This window comes from Podarcis tiliguerta (assembly GCF_965153285.1).
Source record: "Podarcis tiliguerta genome assembly, chromosome: 3".
In the NCBI taxonomy this organism is placed as follows: Eukaryota; Metazoa; Chordata; class Lepidosauria; order Squamata; family Lacertidae; genus Podarcis; species Podarcis tiliguerta.
Window position 1 is genome coordinate 53583415 of NC_139536.1, and position 20472 is coordinate 53603886.

At 40.3% G+C, this 20472-nt stretch overlaps 1 protein-coding gene across 3 annotated transcripts in view; it reads right to left on the bottom strand.

The window, feature by feature from the left end:
- The window catches only part of TIAM2 (TIAM Rac1 associated GEF 2), a 129314-nt gene that overhangs the window by 51794 nt on the left and 57048 nt on the right, over nucleotides 1-20472 (bottom strand). For all 3 annotated transcript variants that reach the window (XM_083434020.1, XM_083434018.1, XM_083434019.1), the window contains 5 exons: nucleotides 18695-18867; nucleotides 17215-17439; nucleotides 12569-12754; nucleotides 8850-8996; nucleotides 5282-5353 (listed from right to left, as the gene is read on the bottom strand). In XM_083434020.1, coding sequence (XP_083290146.1) covers nucleotides 5282-5353; nucleotides 8850-8996; nucleotides 12569-12754; nucleotides 17215-17439; nucleotides 18695-18867 — 803 coding nt within the window. The remainder of the gene's footprint in view (nucleotides 1-5281; nucleotides 5354-8849; nucleotides 8997-12568; nucleotides 12755-17214; nucleotides 17440-18694; nucleotides 18868-20472) is intronic.

Below are 20472 nucleotides of genomic sequence, written 5' to 3' on the forward strand. Positions count from 1 at the left end.
CAAACAAAGAGTCCATTGTCTACTAATAATTGTGTTAACATTCACACATTGGGGTATGAACACCTCACTCTCCATTTTGGCTAACCCAACTAGAGTATACTATAGTACTATGGTAGTTTGGTACTCAAACACCTTGGCTCCCAAACACCAAAAACACAGAAGTGAGTGAACCGGTTTTCAAAAGTTTTCCAGAAGCTGAACAACTGATGTGGCTGTTGGCTGTTGTTTCCGGGGTGCCTGCACCAATCAGAAGCTGTGCCTTTGTTTTTGAACATTTCGGAAGTCAAACTGACTTCCGGAATGGATTCAGTTTGGCACTTTTGTTTTTGATATTTATTTTGCATTTTTGTTTTTGAGGTTTTTTTGGTTAATTTGTTTTTGTGACTGTGTGGAACCCAGTTCAGCTACTGATTGATTGTGTGACTGCAGAAATGGATGAAAGCCCCCCCATCCAAACAATGACTATCATCAGTGCAGGTAAGGGGGGGGGAATTAATTTTTATCATCTACAATATTTTATAGTACAGTACATTGATTATTGCTTTCATTTTATGGATCAGTGGTCTCGTTAGATAGTAAAATTCATGTTAAATTGCTGTTTTAGGGGTTGTTTTTTAAAGTCTGGAACAGATTAATCCGTTTTGCATTACTTTCTATGGGAAAGCACGCCTTGGTTTTGAAACAGACTTCCGGAATGGATTAAGTTTGAGGACCAAGGTACCACTGTATAATCTGAGAGAAAAAAGATTACTAGAATGAAATAACAATGTGGCTTTTGTTCTAATTTCCCACCACCATACCTCTGCCTCCTACATGCTGCACTCACAAGAGACAATCAGCTGACAAGAGGGTTACAGGAAAGCAAACAAGAATTTGGAGAATAGGATGGATATTCCATGAATACAACCTAAGAAGTTCACTGAATCACAACTCACAGAACCATGATACACAGTTCTATTTAAGGAGGGCTGGCCCAATCACAAGGCAATTGTTCCAGACGGTGGTAAACTGGAACCCCTCCCAGGACCTCTACCCATTTACCTCATTATTGGCAGGCCAGCTGGGGTTCCCAGTACTCATCCTGCTGTGGCCAAAACCTGATGGAGCAGACTCCCACCCAGTGATGCTAGGCTCTATACCACCACTCACATCACTTCCCTGCCTCACTCTGAGAAAGGACCAAGGTGTTCTTTTATCAGAGTGAGGAATTCTGTGAGAAGTGACCAGGACAGCTCCTGCAACACTGCTGCACTGAAATAGTGTTTAAAACTTCTTTTTACAATCACTTTCCAGTAGCTTTACTGGACTTTATGTCCTTACTTAGAATTTCTCATCACAGTGGCAGCAGAAGCGCTTTCCTGGTCAACTCACCCAGAATGCCTCATTTAGAAGGAGGACCAACCCTCTTGGTCCTTTCTCAAAGCAAAGCAGTGATGAGGTGCAAGGGGCAGCAGAAACACCAACAGCACTGCTGCTGCTAATGCAGCAGGAAAACAGGGGTGGGGGGGGGGAGAATGGAGATGACACAAGGAGGAGGGGTAGGAACTAAGTCACTCTAATTTCAACTAATAATTATCATTTTATTATTTATAACCCCACCCATCCGACTGGGTTGCCCCAGAAACTCTGGGGCCACACTTAAGATCACTTCGTACATGAGGTGGATGAAAGCCATTCCATATTTAAATAGTCACAATACAAATGTCTGTATCGCACGATCTTGAGCACTCAAGAGTGGAAAAGAATATACGGTAATCCCATTAAATGACCTCTGCTCTCCAAATGAGTTTGATTCTTTATTCTCTTCATGTGCTTTTCAATGTGAGAAAACGATACACAAAAAATATACACTGTATAAATGATTCAACAGAATCATTTTCAGATGTTCAGATTTGTGTAAATTTCATCAGCAGAGGGCACTCCGTTTCAATACTATCTGGAAACAGAAATGTAATGCAGGGGATTCACACTACTAACAGGTTTTGGTGTGTGTTTTTTAAGGCTTAATTTTCTTCTACCTTCCCAGTTTTCAAACCTCAACTACCTTTGTCAAAACCATCTAGGTCCCAGAGCAATGTGATAACAGACAGACACTTGTTCTAAAACAACGCCTAAAATTCATATAGGCGTGAGTCTTTACAAACTGTTTTAGGTTTACTGGGACCAGGGATAAGTAAACAAAAACATTTGTAAAAGTTTTGATTGTTTTATGGAAACGCTCTATGGTGATTTACATTTTTTTTACTCCAACCGAATTTTCCATCTTTGAATCTAAAGGGGTTGTATTTTCCCACCCAGTAACGTCTGCAGAGTGAGTAATGACCACAGTACTTTATTCATCCACAGCCATGCAGAGGCCTGACAACACATTCAGTTTTCCATAAATCTATGCCAGGGTTGTAGAGTGTACTATGCTTTGCCACGGTGTTGGTTGAAGAGCAGTTGGTTACTTCACGATTTTCCTGTCTTTGTTTTGTCACAAATTTTATATGAAACACCTCAGAAAACCTGCATGGAACATTTAATGGGGCTGTGCTTCACTGAACTCATCAGGAAGTCTCTTGTAACGGTTCGATTTTGTTTTTCTTCAAAAATTCCTAACAGAATAGGCTTGTTTCCAACTTTGGTGGTTTTGCGAGCTATGATGAATCACTTTTTTTAAAAAAAGTTGTTGGATGAGCATGAAGGAGCTGTAGAAACTCCTACAAATCTGCAGACAGTTATTCAAGTCCTTCAAACGTTTACATAGATGGAATGCCCAATCTTATTCATTTAGCAGACATAAGACCAGTGGCTCATAAACCAAGTTCCACAGAAGGAATAGTTTTGGTTTAAAAATCCAAGCTCATTATAAAATTATAGATTTTTCCACCTGACTTGAAAGCTACTGAACACTTCTGAGCAATATCCCAATAAATTTTTGAAGTACAGGATGTATGCAAAAAAAAAAAAAAAAAAGACAGTGAGAGGAAAGATCAAGAGATATTCAGAAGACAGGCTTTTGTCCGATTATAAAGTTGCATTAAAAAGATCTCACTTCAACTGCAGCCTTGTCCACATTAGGAGCACAAGGAAGCTGCTTTATATTGAAACAGACCATCTTCCTCAGTATTGTCTGTTCTCCAGGGTTTCAGGTAGGAATCTCTCCCAGCCCTGCCTGGAGATGCCGAATATTGAACTTGGGACCTCCTGCATGCAACACAGATGCTCTACCCATGAGCTTTACAAATAATACTAACAAACCCATCCTAGCATCCCAAGGCACAAGGTGGTCAGATAAAGAGGTCTTCTACCTTATAAGGTAAAGAAGAAAAGAAGGCTGATCACCGAAGAATTGATTCTTTTGAATTATGGTGCTGGTGGAGATTCTTGAGAGTCCAATGAACTGCAAGAAGATCAAACCTATCCATTCTGAAGGAAATCAGCCCTGAGTGCTCACTGGAAGGACAGATCCTGAAGCTGAGGCTCCAGTACTTTGGCCACCTCATGAGAAGAGAAGACTCCCTGGAAAAGACCCTGAGGTTGGGAAAGATGGAGGGCACAAGGAGAAGGGGACGGCAGAGGACAAGATGGTTGGACAGTGTTCTCGAAGCTACCAACATGAGTTTGACCAAGCTGCAGGAGGCAGTGGAAGACAGGAGTGCCTGGCGTGCTCTGGTCCATGGGGTCACGAAGAGTCGGACATGACTAAATGACTAAACAACAAGAACCACCTTATAAGACTTTTCACTGTTTGGGGAAATAATTTTTGAAAGTGTGACGTGTCAACTGGCACACTTTGTAGGTGCTGGTGATAAAATGCCTTTTAAGAAAATAATTTAAGCTTTTAAAATTCCAGAATGAACAAATACATGAATTAACCAGGGTACTGGATATTAAGATTGAGGGTGCACTTCAATTCCTAAGAAAAAAGAAAGCAAACAGGTTTAGCCTAAGTTTGAAATAAAAGGCCTGGAGTCCTGCTGAGTCCTGCTTACAGGACCATTGAAGTGATGCACAGCCAGCTATGCTTATGGTATTATTGAAGTGTTCGCTCATTAAAAGCTTTTCAATTATGACAGCTGGTTTGGTCCTGAAGCCTGCTTACCCCAGAGGAAATCTACATGACAATTTCTTCTTGTAGTAGAAAAATGAGTATTCCTAGCACATGCCGACTAAAGGATAGAGGAAAATACAAAGAGGACATACTAATAGATCAAAAGGAGGGTGGTATTGGAGAGAATCAGTCAAAAAGTTTCCTTTGGTTTGCAGTTCATACAGCTGCACAAGGGTTTTAAGATATACATACATACAGTGGTACCTCAGGTTACATACGCTTCAGGTTACATATGCTTCAGGTTACACACTCCGCTAACCCAGAAATAGTGCTTCAGGTTAAGAACTTTGCTTCAGGATAAGAACAGAAATTAGGCTCAGGCCGTGCGGCGACAGCAGGAGGCCCCATTAGCTAAAGTGGTGCTTCAGGTTAAGAACAGTTTCAGGTTAAGAACAGACCTCAGGAACGAATTAAGTACTTAACCTGAGGTACCACTGTACATATATACATACATGCATGATGATTGCTTCAGTTTTTAAAGACTAAAAAGGTAAAGGTACCCCTGCCCGTACGGGCCAGTCTTGACAGACTCTAAGGTTATGCGCTCATCTCACTCTAGAGGCCGGGACCCAGCGCTGTCCGAAGACACTTCCGGGTCATGTGGCCAGCGTGACAAGCTGCATCTGGCGAGCCAGCGCAGCACACGGAACACCGTTTACCTTCCCGCTGGTAAGCGGTCCCTATTTATCTACTTGCACCCGGGGGTGCTTTCGAACTGCTAGGTTGGCAGGCGCTGGGACCAAGCAACGGGAGCGCACCCCGCCGCGGGGATTCGAACCGCCAACCATGCAATTGGCAAGTCCTAGGCGCTGAGGTTTTACCCACAGCGCCACCCGCGTCCCACTTTTAAAGACTAATCTGTATCAAATTACAACCACCCATTTTAAATGAATATTGAATATTTAGGTAGCCATGCCCTCTGTTCCTTGTTTGAGGATTAGGATTCAATAGGAATTCACTACTTATAAATCCATGAAACATTAAGGTGTGGCCAAATGTGTATAAGTTATGACTTGCTAATAGTTTCACAGGCACATGACTAGCTAATCTTTTTTTTCTACAAAAGGTATTAAGTGGTTCTTTTGGGGGGAGAGGAGAGAGAGAGAAACATAGATAAATCATGATTTAAGAAACACATTCAGAAAGTGTGATAAATAGTGAACAGCAAAGATTTAGAAGCCTTACCTCGGTAGAATTACTGGAATTCTGAGGTAGCTGTGTTCCAGTAAATCCATGCCCTCCAGTTGAGTCAAAAATCTAATTAAAAAGAATGTGTATCCTAATATAAACAAAGCATTCCTTGCAAAACGGTTTCACATGCACACAAAAAGGAAGGAAAAGTGAACTTAGATCAGTAAAGCCAAACAACTGAAGAGTAGTTTGCTATTTTTAAATTTGGGTGTTAGTGTGCGCAGGCATTCCAGGAAAAGGGCAGGGTGGAAGCCCCTTGCACTAAGAGATTATACTGACATTCAGACCTTCCATTTTCTACACGCAAAAAAACCACATGCATGCACTATATAATTCTGCCAGATATCTGTCCTGACAGCTGAGAGCATTTTGTACACACTAGCCCTAGAATCCTGGGGCAATTGTGCTAACCAAGCAGCCAACACAAACAGCTGCCAATCAGGAAGCTGACTTCACATCCAATTGCTCTCAAGCCTTTCCAGGGATCATCCTGATAACCAGTTTCTGAGCAGCCACTCTTAGCCTAGCTCTCCTTTCACTGCCAACTTGGAAGAGAGGGATGCAAATAGCTTGACTAAGAGAAAGTATGCCCCTTGGCACATTGTCCCCAAGTCCAGTTATGTCTCCCAAATAGTTGCTTCAGTAATGAAGAGAATGCAGAACACTTCTTTTGTCATGGCAGTGATCAATGGTGAGTGCATTTGTTTCAGAGATAGCATATTAGGAGTCCAAGTGATTGTTGGTGGGGGGGTTGTACTTGGAGAACTCTTTGGGCCAAATCCTTCCTCTCCAGCAACAATTTGTTAGGCAGGAAAAGAGTTGGCACCCGCATATTGTTTCAAATACAGTTGGAGAATTCACTGCAAACTTGTTACAGTTATCAAACTAAAACACTCTGGAAAAGGTTCTTAGGGCAATCCTATATCTTAATCTTTCATCCAGCCATGTTTAAAATACACACCAGCAATGTCATGCACTCAAAGTTTACATACAGCAATTAAATACCAGTGCAAATCGTGTACTACTATTTTTCTTTGTTTGTTTATTAAATTTCTCACTTGCCACACACCATAAGCACCCAAGGCAGGTTTCAACAATAAAACATACAATTATAAAACAAATAAAACAGTTCTAAAATAGTAAGGATCTTCTCCTTTCAGCAGCTGAACCTAGATAGCAGTGGCTGAACACAATATATGAATGACAGTAACCAATGGCAGCTGTTTTTGCTGAGCAAGACACAGAACTCAGTGAGTGCCAGCTGGGGTTTTTTGTGTGCGATTTGTATGTGATGGTTGTTTTGCATGTAAAATTTCCAAGCCTTAAGAAACATTGGATCATGTATCATTACCCATGTCTTCTCCCTCTCCACCAAAGGCACTCCCTCCAGTTCCCACCTGGTTAACACTAACTGGGATTTGAAGCCAACCTGGTAAACTGCAAGCCCTTTAGTACATTTCAAAGATAAATTCGGACTCAGAATATTTATGTTGTCCTCCCCTTTCTCCTTAAAAACATTATTACTATAAAGTCTGTTCTACTGATGTGTCGCTGGCTATCATTTTTCTTACGTCTCAATAGCTGGGTTTTAGATAAGGAGCATGTGAGAAACCACTTGAAGATAAAAGCAGAGCTGTTTTGTTTTTCCGATATGCTTCTGATTATTAATCTGTATCTTATTAAATGTATTTTAAGATAAGGAACTGCGCTTGTGGCTTTAAATGATTCACAGCACTCATGGCTGCCATGTACTTTGTATAGTGGGCATCATGGAAACCTGGTGGAATGGAGGAAATCAGTGGGACATCAGTGGGTAATCTTCAGATATAAACTCTATAGGACGGACAGGGAAGGACACACAGGACATGGTGCCATTCTGTATGTCAAAGAGATCATTAAGTCCACTGAGTCCAGCAAAGTAGAATCCCCCAAAGGATTTGTTCAGGGTCATAAAATTATACATGGCATGGAGAAAGTGAATAGGAAAAAGTCCCGTCCCCCCCTCATAACACTGGAACTCGTGGACATCCAGTGAAGATACATGTTGGAAAAGTCAAGATAGATAAATGACATGTTCACATGTCATAAGGTTTGCTTGTTAACATGAAGGAATTGGGATAAACTAAAAATTGACATAAAGTTATAATCCCCTAGCTATGTCAAGTTTCCAGAATATCCATCTTCAGATGAGGGCTCTAGCTGTGATATTCTGGTCCAGTCTGCAGGCTGAAAACTTACAATATGGTTTGATTGAAATATTCAATTGTGATAACGTAATATTTTACAGTAACTATATAAACTTGGCTCACATTTCCCATTTGCAAAGTAGGATATTATGGAAGGTTTCCTATTAGAAACCATTTAACCCAGTGGGATTTGCAAAAACAAAAACATTGGTTCCTACAGCTAATGCTTCATACTTGCCCCATGTTTCTGAAGTACAGTGTACAACTTTGCTTTAGGTTGGTTTATGTATACTAAATTTGTGTATCATTTCCCACAGCAGAAGTCCCAAAGAGATTTACAATGAGGCATGTTCCATGTCGTTTATAGTTAAATGACATCTTTCCAAACAATGTGTTACTAAGTCACATCAAAAAGATAGGTAGCCACTGTATGTAAACATAGATAACGTAACTTCCAGTCTCTTCAATTTAGAGAAAAGATATTAACAAAGTCATTCACTTGAGAGAGGCTGTTATCAATTTTAGAGTGACTGAATTAATAATAATAATCCAGGAACAAGAGAAAATAAGTTATGGATTTGGTACCTAGGTTCTATAGATATGAAAAGTTGTTCTATTGATTTACAGTTACCATAAAGTGTTCAGACTGGGTTTTTATTTCCATGTTTCATTACATTTCTGGAACCATGGAGAAGCAAACTATGTGCCACTGGTGATTTCCCAATCATAATAAAGTTTTACTTTCTTTGTATTGCCTATCTTGGTCACGTTTACCCTCCACTTTCCTGTACTTGTCTACTAAATGCCCACACTATTTATTTAAAGGGTTTTTTATATTTTAAAAAAGTACTTCAGAGGAACCAGTTGTGATTAGGGAACTCCTATCAACTGAGAATTCACCCACATGTCTTCTTTAGGGAAGAGGAGGAAGCTGGTTTCATTCTGATAAAACTGCCTTTATTCATGTCTCCTTATCTTGCTGGTCATTTGAGAACACATCACTCAGCTTCACCTTACGGAAAGGCCTGACTGTTGCAATGGCAAATCCAGTATCATATTTTATCATCCTGCACGTCCTGCCGTTGCTGGGAAGTGACTTTTATCACTCCTAACTAGTTAGGCCGAGATTAGCATCTTACATTGACATCTGAAGACTGCCTGATGTGGGAGATGCTACATGCAACTGCAAGGAAACATGGTGTGTGGCATGTGTGTGGCTGCTGGCTTTCTGCACACCACTGTTTGCAATAACCAATTAGGCATCCTAATTTAAACCATTTGTTTCTTACACCACTGATGGATGATCAATGCAATTTTAGAACAATTTTATAGATTTTTTTAAAATTAAAAATATATATGCATCAACTGGGAATTACCTGTGTTATAGATGGCCTTTTTTCCTTTGCCTTTCTTGCAAGGGTGTCCAGTCCCTTAAGGGAGGAAAACAAACCTTTCTTGCTCCGAACCCTCTGTGAGAGAGACAGTGTTCGCTTCCTAAGAGCTGCCTCATCCCTGGAGCAGATCTAATTGATAGAGAGAGAGAGAGAGAGAGAGAGAGAGAGAGAGAGAAGTAAACGAGGAAGATACAAGCATAGTTATACATGTAAGCTTTTCATAACTTGTTCATCAAAACAAAAGGTAGCAAAAACCTAATTATAATGAAATGTGACACAAAAGATGAACAGTGCAATCCTATGTATATCTTTTCAGAAGTATTTGTCACTGAGCTCAATGGAATTTACTCCTAGGTGTAAATGTGTCTAGAATTGCAGCCAAAGACATTAAAAAAACAAACCCCGCACACACCAGCTACGATTTATCTGTGAAATACCTCCTGCCAAACCCACATAAGCTTTTGCAAAGCAGCCAACAAAGAATGGTAAGCTGTGAACTGGCCGGATTCCAAAAGGAAGAGATGCATTATAACATGCAGGGTAAACAGTGTGTTTAGTGTAAGGCTGAATTATAAATCTTAATAGAATGTGGCGATACCAGCATCCTAGAGAAAGCTTTCCGAGCTTTGAAAAAATGATTTAAAAACCATTTTTGGAACTAATTTTACTTTGCTTTAATTGGATATTTTAAGAGACTGTATGCATTTTTATATTTAATAATCAGTTCTATATTTCAGTAATAATGAGAACATGGTGGTGTTGGTTTTTTTAAAAAATGCTATACTTTTTCAGCATACACCAGCAATATACATAATATATACATAATATGGTTAGTGTATCATAAGATTTTACTAGAAAGTAGATATTATATCTCATTTTTCAACTAAGTATCATTCATGTTGTTTTGAGCTTAGTGTTTTAGAGAGAAAAAAGACAATATACTGTTTGCTTTTTTTGGTAGAAACTTCTTTCAGGATCATTTCAAATGTTACAAATTTCCTACATGGCTGGCACTTCTATGGAACAAATAGAAGTAGTTAAAAAACAACCACCCCACATGAAGATCATGTGTGATGATCACACATTTATCTATTTCACTGTATCTACAGCAGTGGCCAATTATAGATTCCCAGGAGGAAAACAGTCTTGTGTGCCATTGCCACAAGAATGTTCATGTCTTTTGCAATATGAGAATACTTTTAGAGTAAGAAACTCAGCTTTGCTGACATGGAGATCGATTTTTCCACATCAACTAAATCAGGTGTGGATCACTGTCTAGCTACAGTAATGGGCTGGATGAAGGTAAATAAATTGCTAATGAATCTTGATAAGATAGAGATGTTGTGGTTTGGCAGTTCTGAGAATCAGATGAACAACCTCTTCTTGATGAGATTGCACTCTCTTTGAAGGCGGGTGGGGAGGTTATTGTTTGGGTTTTTTGTTCTTGATTTTATTATGTGTTTTGTGTTTTTATCATGTATTTTTAAATGTGAATCGCCCTGAGATCTGCAGATGAAGGGTGATATACAAATGAAATAAATAAATAAATAATCAATCAACAATATATAGCCTGGGATGCTGCTTGATCCCACCTTCTCACTAGAGACTCAACAGTCTGCAGTGTCATGGAGAATTTCCCTCTAGCTCTGGCTGGTTAACCAGCCATTCTTGGACCAGCATAGCACAGCTACTGTAATCTATGGTCTGATAACCTCCTGTTTTAATTACAGTAATCCACTCTATTTAGTGTTGCCCTTGAAGATGACACAGAAACTGCAGTGACCTGGCTCCTAAGCAGACTCTCTGTACAGAACTTCTATTACACCTGCTCTTATGAAGATTTGCACTGGCTGCCAATACATTTCAATTTCAAACTAAGTATTTTACAGATACAAAGTCTTGAATGTATTGGGACCAAAATACTTGAAAGAGTGTATCTCCTTGTACAATCCTGCCATATGTTAAGATCACCCAGAAAAGTTCTTCCTAGCATTCTGCCAGCAGGAGTTGCAAAACATGGCATCTTCTCCTTGGACTTTCCTCCTGGCTTTGAAACCACCTGTCTACTCCTTACTCATTCCAAAATTCAGCTGGTGCTCAATTTGATGGAATTCAGTCACCTGCTCAAAACTCAAGCTTTTGGGAGTGGTCACTAATATTCAGTAATTGGTGTAGTTTTGCTTTAATTGTGTTTTCATTATATTGTGTACGGACACAGGATTCTATTCAATTTTGCCATCACCCACCCTGAGATCTTTGGGAGACGTGTGAGATATAAATGGTCTAAACCAGTGTTTTTCAACCCCTGTTCCGCGGCACACTAGTGTGCCACGAGATGTTGCCTGGTGTGCCGTGGGAAAAATTGAAAAATTCGAAAGATTTTTTATATATATAAAATTTCAAATTTTCGCCCACTAGGCGGGCGCCAGACTGTGTCCTGGGTATGGGGGGGGTGGGGTTTTTGACCCCACCCTCGGCCAGCCGGAGGGGGCGCCGATTGGTGCTCCTCAGGGGGTCACCCTCCACTTTTCTGATGTCCAGGCTGCGATTGGTCCAGACTCCAGCCTGGACCTATCATAGTAGGACATCATCTTCCGACTTCCTTCCCACCCGAGCACAGTGTGCGCAGCAGTGGAGAGAAGAAGACGTCGCGACTCGAGTCACCAGGAGGACCGGAGAAGTTGTCATTTTATTTCTCTTCAGTCTCCACTGAATGCCTTGACTGGGTTAGGGACCCTTATAGCTCAGCATCAGTTGGTGGAAAGGACATGACTTTACAGGCGCAGGAGGAACTAACTGAACTGAGACAAAATCGTGGTTTCAAGCTAAGATTTGCTGATCTACCTTTGGACAGTTTTTGGTTGGATACTGCCAAGGAGTTCCCCCTTCTGGCAAACAAAGCTATTTTGACATTGCTCCCATTTTCCACTACATATCTATGTGAGATGAGCTTTTCAAGCATGATTGCTATAAAAACTAAATACAGAGAGAGACTGAGAGCTGTTGACGAAGAGCTACGTGTGTGTCTTTCTTCGATTCCAGCCAGAATATCAGCTTTGTGTTCAGCCAAACAGGTCCAGGTTGCGCACTGAATAAAGTATTTTATAATTTTTCATATTTCTGTTTACTTACTATTTCATAATAAAGTAATTATAAAATACTTTCTTTGTGTTTATTTGATTCCTATTCAAGAGATTTACTTTATATATAGTCAATATAGGCACAGAGTTAATTTTTTTAACATTTTCTAATGATGGTGTGCGTCATGATTTTTTTCATGAAACAAGTGTGCCTTTGCCCAAAAAAGGTTGACAAACACTGGTCTAAACAAATGAGTAATATTAGTTGGTCTTTTTAAAGTACAGTACTTTTTCTTCAGCCAAGAAAGGGGTCACAAAACTGACTTTCATAGTCAGATTCACCTTGAAATTACATTTACCAGCAAAATGTTTATATAGTTATTAAATTTGTAAACCAGCCTTCATCCGTAGATCTCAGGGCACAAAATACGTAACAAAAACAAGAATGGGGAATAAACCACACAAACCAAAAACCCCTCCTCCCCCCAACACACATTTAAAAGGGTATAGCCAAAAGCCTAAAGAGGACCATACATAGGGAGGGGGAAGGAATGCATTTCTGCATCTTGTCACAAATAAACTCCTCTACAAAACACTTATATGAAGCTGTGTCCAACTCACCAGTGCATGAAAGGATGAGACAGAGAAGATGCCCAGCCTTCCTAATGCCATCTTTGAAGGACGACTGGCAGCTGCCAAAAGGCTCTTTGGATTTGGCAACTCCCCGCCTTGCAAGCTGGCTAGATAACAGCGCATCCTGAAGAGATCCATGTTAAATTTCTCCAGATTCTGTTCCCATTGCTGGATCTGTTTATATACACAAAAATGAAATAGGAGAAGATAAATTAATGGCTTGTGGAGGGTGGTCAAAGTTCTGCACCCTCAGCTAAATCACTTTCATCTGTAGCATTCAGAGGGCTGATTAGTTGCTCACGTCCAAAAAGACATTCTGTCACACTCAAGAAATGAACCCTCAAAAAAATGGATCAAAATAAAACAAAGTTGGTGGCCTTAACTGCATGCTGACATCATTATTTAGGAAAATAGTTGGTTACCCACAGAAGCCAAACATTTAAAAAAAAGGATTCTTGCAATCCATAATGCTCTAGACTACTTACAGATTACATTATGCTTCCTATCTGGATTGCACCACATAGGTTGCCCTGGGTGTAAACAGTATTGGGGCTCTGAAATGTTTTCTCACAATATGGGCACAATTTTTTCTGGATCACAGTCACCATCTTTAATTACTATGAATGACCTACCCGGTGGAAGCATATTCAGTAATACACACAAAAGACAACAAAAGATATGCACAGTCTCACAAGGTCTAAGATGCTTCTAGTTACAATCAGTTTGTTACAAGGATACAACAATCTAATTCCCATCTTATCTCTTTGGTTTAAAGATTAAACAAGGTTTGAAGGAAGTATTTTAAAGTTGTTTTTTTCTACTCCTACTTTAAAGATGAAAGGTACAGAACCGCCTTGTGGAAGCACACATGTTAGCTGATAGGAAGCAGAAAGGGCCCAAGAGAATCTGTTGAAGGCTGTTCATAACCCAATCCCTTTTCCAAGTTTATAAAGCCTTAAACATGCCATTCATCACTCTGTACATAAAAGGTTGATAATATAAATAAAATGGTGATTGCAATGAGTTAATTCAATGAATAAATAGCATAGTAGTACGACTAATGCCTTTACTGGGTATCTCTAACGATGGAGCTATGCAAAAACTTAGGACCCAACAGAGACTGTTCCTCCTTTAAGATGTCCTGCTATTTTATATGATGATTTTGTCAACCACATTACAAACACCACACACAAAAACTTTTTTACACTTCAATTACTACATCTCAGAGACAGCCCATATGGCATCAATATAGATGACTCACCAAGTATTTAGGTTGTTTCATCTTTGTTTTACAAGGCTCTCTCTAAAGCCAATTTGATACAGCACATATTTTACTCATGCAAATCTGGGAAGCCAGAACCAAAAGGCTTGTGAAAGATGAGATCAAGTAGATGATCCAAGATAGATCTGTGCTTCCCATGGACAAGCGGCTGTCAGGGAGAGTCACTGAGTCACAGGGTAAGTATGGAGGTAAAATTTTATTATTGTTGAGACTTAATACAGAGAGGTTTATCCCCTTTAAACACCCTTGTTCTCGCACAATTCTCAGAGTGAGGTTAGATTACTTCTTGGGGCTGTAAGTCTTCCAACTTGAAAGGCAATTCTGAGTACTTTTTCAGAGGCCAAAAGCAGATGACGGTCATGATATCCTAATGAAAGATGTAAAGTTCAGCACCTAGTGAAGGCTTGCTAATGTAACTGATTCATCAGAGAAGAGGCAAGTGACAGTGCTCAGGTCTCCACTTTCGCCATCTCTAATTGGCTTGCCCCAGAAGCCTTCTAAGTCCTGGCCTACACAGTAGCTAATTAATAAAGAGATGGGGGGGGGGGGGGGCAGGAATCTTCTGCAGCCCAATTGAGCTTTTACCTGTGCAAGGCTAAGTGTCCTGAGACCCAGAGTAAGTATTCTTTTGAAGGCACTGCATTGCTAAAATTCAGCAGCTTGGAGACTTGGAGGGGCAGGAAGGAAGGCAGGAACTATTCTACCATGTGTTTTTCTAGTCAGTGATAACTTTTACAAAAGAGGCATTTCTATCTCCTTTTAAAGGCACCTACATTGGACACCACAAAACTAGGTCACAGGCAGGAGTGAATTGCACCTCACCTCTGTTCAGAACAGACAGGAGTGTGGGTGTCCAATCATGGCACCCAGTGAAATGTGATAATGTTTAAGGGGGTGTGCTCACTGTGTGACAGGCAGAATCAGAGCACACAAGAACTGAACAGGAAACACAGTCGTGTTATGCACTCTGGATTTTTGAGGAGGCATTTACTGAGACCTTTTGTGGGTACCATAGGAGATGTTGGTGGCTTGGCTTATGATAATCTCACTCATGCCATTTTTATGCCACTATTATTGTAGTGAGAAAAAACAGTTGTACTCCCTGATCTCTCTGTGTGAAACATTTGATTCAGGTAGGGGGAGGTCTTTATGAATTTCTATGAAATTTCAGCCTAAGATACACTTCTTTTCTATTCAGTTAAGGGCCTGTTTTCAGCATTAAACAGAACATGGGGTTTTCTAAGATTTTCTAATAGACTTGGCATCTACCCTACATATAACGCAGAATGTAGTGATGCAGAATGCTGTAGATGATAATGGCTCTGTTCTTACAGGTTCCTTTAAAATGAAAATACAAAGAGCACTGTAGTATTTGAGACATTATAGCATGGGCCTTCATAGGCAACAGCCTCCCTGATCACTCAACTACAATTTGCTAAAGTGTTGTTTGCTCAGTCTCTGTATTTGCTATGAGCAAATACATGATATCTACCCATTACTATGAATGTAAAAAGATTTAACAATTCATATCCATTTCAGGAAAATTACAGCTCAAACCTTCTATGATTTAGCAAGTTAATATGGTTGCAAGTGGATTTTTCACAGAAACAAATAATGCACAAATGACAGCTACACTTGTGCTAAGATTTCCATAAGTTGAATTTTTGTCATGCGAAAATTCAGCTGAAACATGGTGGAAGGAAGGAAAGGGAAGAAAACATCAAGAGGATAGAATAAAAAGCTGTCTGAATGCAGCCTTTGTTAATTAATCTTGTCTCTTCTGTATCTGTCCAGAAACCAGACCATTTAGAAAAAAAACAGAACATAGGATTACCCATGACTGAGGACAATAGAAAAGCTCACCAACTTTGGGGGATTGCCAACTTTGGGGGATTTGGCCTGGATCAGAGGTTCCCAAACTTATTTGGCCTACTGCCCCCTTTTCAGAAATTGTTTTACTCCACAGTCACCTGGAAATCTACCTTCTTTAAGTGAAGGGGCAGGGCTGGTGCCACAGCTTGCCTGCCTTTGGCCAAATAGGCAGGCAAGCTGTGATCCATTTCCCAGGCCTGGGTGAAGCTGAGAAGTGTTCACTCAAGCCCAGGAAAACCCCTCACCTCCAGCATGACCACCAGATCCAGGGGAGGCATTGCTGTCCTGCAACGGCGCCCAACTTGGTAGTACACAACAGATGAAACATGTACAAATGGTTTTTCATTTTTTTCTTTCCTTATGCTTCCGCCACCCCCTTATTTTTATTCAATGCACCCCCCATTGCACCTGAGGCTACTACACCCCCCCCCCCGGATCATTCCAGCACACACACCACGGAGACGTTCTTGCCAACTTTGGGAAGCACTGGACTAGATAAACCTGGCAGCACTTGGATGCATTAGTCATGGCAACAGCCTAATCAGGTTTGGAGTGGCCATGTTCTAACCAATGGCTGCTAGGCAGTAGCAGCTGAAGGGAAGCATTGGTAAGGCTGCAATGTCTGCTGTCTTTTCAAGAGGGGAGCCCAGCACGGTGCCCCATCAGCCACTACCACTGCCAGGAATGTGAAACAGGGCCATGTCTATTTGAAATGTAGTGAGGCTGATCAACCTCCATAGAATGCATGTGTATGAACCAAGGGAGAACTTGCCATGAAGATACTGGTTTTGATATCTTTCCTGTGCTGAAGATAATGTGTGTAGCAGCTCCTACTTTCCCTGCTGTGGTAAATTTAGCACAAAGGAGCTGAGCAGAGTGTGAACTCATTCCCCTTTAGGGTGAATTCCCTTCACACTGAACACTAATTAAGCATTCCTTTGACACAAATGTTAATCACAGTTAATGCTAACCAGGTTCACTCTTAATCAAGATTTACTACCCCAGAGGGAAGTGTATTTAATGTTATTAACCACAATTACAATACAATAACCTAATTTTGGTCAAGACCATTGAGAAAAGGATGAGATGGATGTATTCTGGACAGGGGAGAAGCTAGGGAGATGTTCATTTTAATTGTATTGATACTTTCTTGTTGTCCAGTGGGGCTTATTTTTGAGCTGAAATATAAATGTTTTATTTATTTATAAAGCCCTCAATTTGCATAGCAGGAAGTGAAATGAAAATTTGTTTTGCTTCTTTCAAGATTTCCACAGGAGGGAAGTTTGACTCCAAGAGCAGTAGCCTGTAAACAACAATTCAGTCTGATCTACTGCATCACACAGGCACTAGTAATTCTCCTATTTGCAATGCAACCATAGGGATGGTTGTTTTCTAGCCTCAAAGTGCTTAAACTGTGTACTCTGAAGAGTGATACTCTTTGCAAGCGTCAATATGCAGAAGCTAACCCTTTGTTTATTACCTGGTTCTCAATTGCTTTCCTGTTTTTAGGATCACTAACAATTGAGAGCTGCAGCTCAGCCATCTTTTTCATCTTACTATCCATGTCAATCTTTTGGATAAGGCTTTTGGTCTGATTTTTCAGCAATCTGATCGTATCTTCTTTCCCAAGTTTCTTTGCAAAGAGAGATGCGGAAGCAGAGTGTATTGCTGTAACCCAGTTTTCAAGGTCAGTCTGGCTTGTAGCCTGAAAAAAGAAAAAAGCAAGAAAATTAACTTTATAAACAAAACACTATAATAGCATCTAGTGGGTTCCAAAACCAACTTCAGTCAAGAATAACAGTGTGGGGCCAGTCTAAGTGGGATCCACTTACCCTCCCCACTTCATTGCACCATGTTGCTTATATGCAACTTTCCCCATCGAAGTCTGCAAATAATAAAAGGTTTCTGCTATGCTAATGTTTCCTTGAACAACTGGCAACTGTAATTACTAGCAATGCTTACCCTTTATCAAAAGAGGAAGAACTCTGTATAAAAGATGACATTCATCACATGATGCTTGGCTACAGGAATGGCAATTACCTAACCCATTATTAGTTTAATTTTAAAAAAATATACTGAACTAAAGTTACATTTGAAAGTATGCATAAACCAGGATACACCAAATTTTCTTCAAGCACAAAGGGAGGGGAGACAAGACACCGACTTTAATAACTGTTCAATGGCAGCTAGTGCACTCCCTTCCTAATTTTTTGCAATTGCTTTCTGCAGTGTATCAGGGGCCTCTTCAGTCAATATGCTTTTCCTATACAGAGGCAAAGTGTTTTCTGTAAAGAAAAAACATACAAATTTGAAGCAGCCCTTGGCTGTATAGAAGAATGTCTGTCCATTATGCATTCCAAAACATTAGAATTGTTGGTCTAGCTATATGTTGATAGCCATCTGTCTTGAGAGACAACTGAGTGTGCCTGTGGGGGTGAAACCAAACCACTGAAGAATCACAGCACCCAGTGTGGCAGCAGAGACAGGTAACTCATAACTGTTGCCACCTGCATTGTATTTGATGCTTTAGAAGCACTGAAGTGACCTCTCTGGGGCGCAATCCAAGGCAGCGTGTATGGAGGTTCTAGACTGCCTAGACGACAAGCCTCCCCCCCCCTTGGTCTCACTGATGTGGTCCAAAGGAAAGCAGACCATTATGTTTGGCACCAGCTTGGCTGCAGGAGTTGCCAGAAGGAGGCGTACAAGGCACCATCCAACCATCTTAGGGAAGTCCCTCTACCTAATTACCTTTAGATAGTTAGATAGCATGCTTCCTGGTCTGCTACTTTATGGTCTGGTGAGTAGAATTCCTAAAGAAAGAGGGTTTATCTAAGATTTCTGGAGCACACAGAAGGAACAGAGACAAAACAACATGATCTAGAATTCTACTCCAAGAGCACTGATTTAAATACAATATGACTTCATTTAATGATAAAACACAAAAACCAAAACCAGAATACCTGGAATAAGTAGACATCACCGAAAGAGTTGCTGAGACAGAAAACATTCTCCTTCTTGGGGTGTTCTGGACAAGACTGCACTATACTGTCTTCTGCAAACAGGGCATATCGAGGCGAGCTGTTCTGCTCCATGGAATTTCTCCCATAAGTCTCATAAAACAGCAAGGTGCATCCTTTTCAAACGAAAAATGTAAAAACGAAAAGTAGTTCTGGTTTATGTCTTGGATCTTTCTAAACTCATATCCTCTTAAAATACAATATTAAAATGTTCATATGTGCAGTTGGAATTGGGAGTAACTTTCTACAGGAAGCACCAAACAAGTATGGGCAACATATTCATCTTCAAACTTCTATACACACACATCTGAGAACTCTGGCCCAAATAGGTTCCCGAATTTATGCAAATAACTGGTTAAAGATGTGAACTATTGTGATTGCTATTATCACACATTTTCTGTTAGCAGAGGGATATATTTTTTAAAAAACCCCAAGACTGCTGCAAACTACCAAAGGCCAAACAAAAGAGGTATGTGTTACAACACCTCTGGGAGGGCAACAGAGAGGAGTGTCAGACTTTAAGGATCCCTAAAATTAAACAGAACAGTCTTAAAAGTGGTACATCCTGAAATATTAAAAGCTGGAAGGAAACAGGGTTTCCAGAGATGCATAAGAAATACAAAGAAGGAGCCTGGCAAACATATATAGAGGAGGAATTCTATATTTTGGTGCCACCACTAAAAAAAGTCCTGATTTATATACCTATTAATCAGTTCTCTACAGAAAGCAAGCCTTTTACATTTGAATTTAATGTTAGGGCAAGTTTATACAGGGGAAGGCCATTCCCCCATATGTATGAAATCCAGAGTTAATAGATTTGCTATGGAAAACAGAGGCATATTTAGGTGCTTGCAACTGGTTCGGTCGCATGGAGCCTCAGGGACATGACAGATATGATTTAAAATGGAGTGTAAGAAGCAGTGGTACCAGATTTTGCATCACACAGGGTGCAGCTGAAATTTGAGACCTAAAGGTCTACCACCGGCCCAGAGTTTCATTGAAATCATTAGATTTTGCTGCCAGGTAAATGCGTTTATCCTTGAGGTGTAAGATAGTAAACAAGAGTTGTCAATTCGAAGCAGACAGTGTATCCTGTTAAAAATCTAGCAATCCCAAATAATGTCAATTGCTAAAAAGCTATCCAAAATGCACACATGCTTGAAGCACACTTGTTAGCTATCACCATGATTTTATGTTGTCATTTTATGTGGGAACTGGGAGATTATAGATGATACCCAACTAAGTCACACTTAAGCAGACCCATTGAAGCCGGTGGAATTAAGTTAGTCATAACTGATTTAAGTTCATTGATTTCAGTGGATCTGTTCTAGGACTTAATCAGCTACCACCCCTTTATATTAAGAAATAAAATGACATCCCCTGTTTCTGCCCACAGATGGGACTAGACAGCCTTCTTGAGGCTGCCCCCACCTCTGCTTCCAGGACCAGATTACAGCATATGTGCTACGATCAGAACGTGGTTGGAATGTAATATTCCTTGCCCGGATAAATTAATTAGGGTGGACAGATGGTAAAGAAAAACATTCCATATTAAAGGAATGATCTTGATGGCCATTTAAGCATTGCTGAAGTCTCAGGACACCCATCAATTCACTTTTGGCAGGGGACCAGATGGTTGTAATCTTTCCTGTCATTGATAAAACTAAACATAGCTCAAGAGACAGCACAGAAAATAATACCACCTCCACAAATCAGTGGTT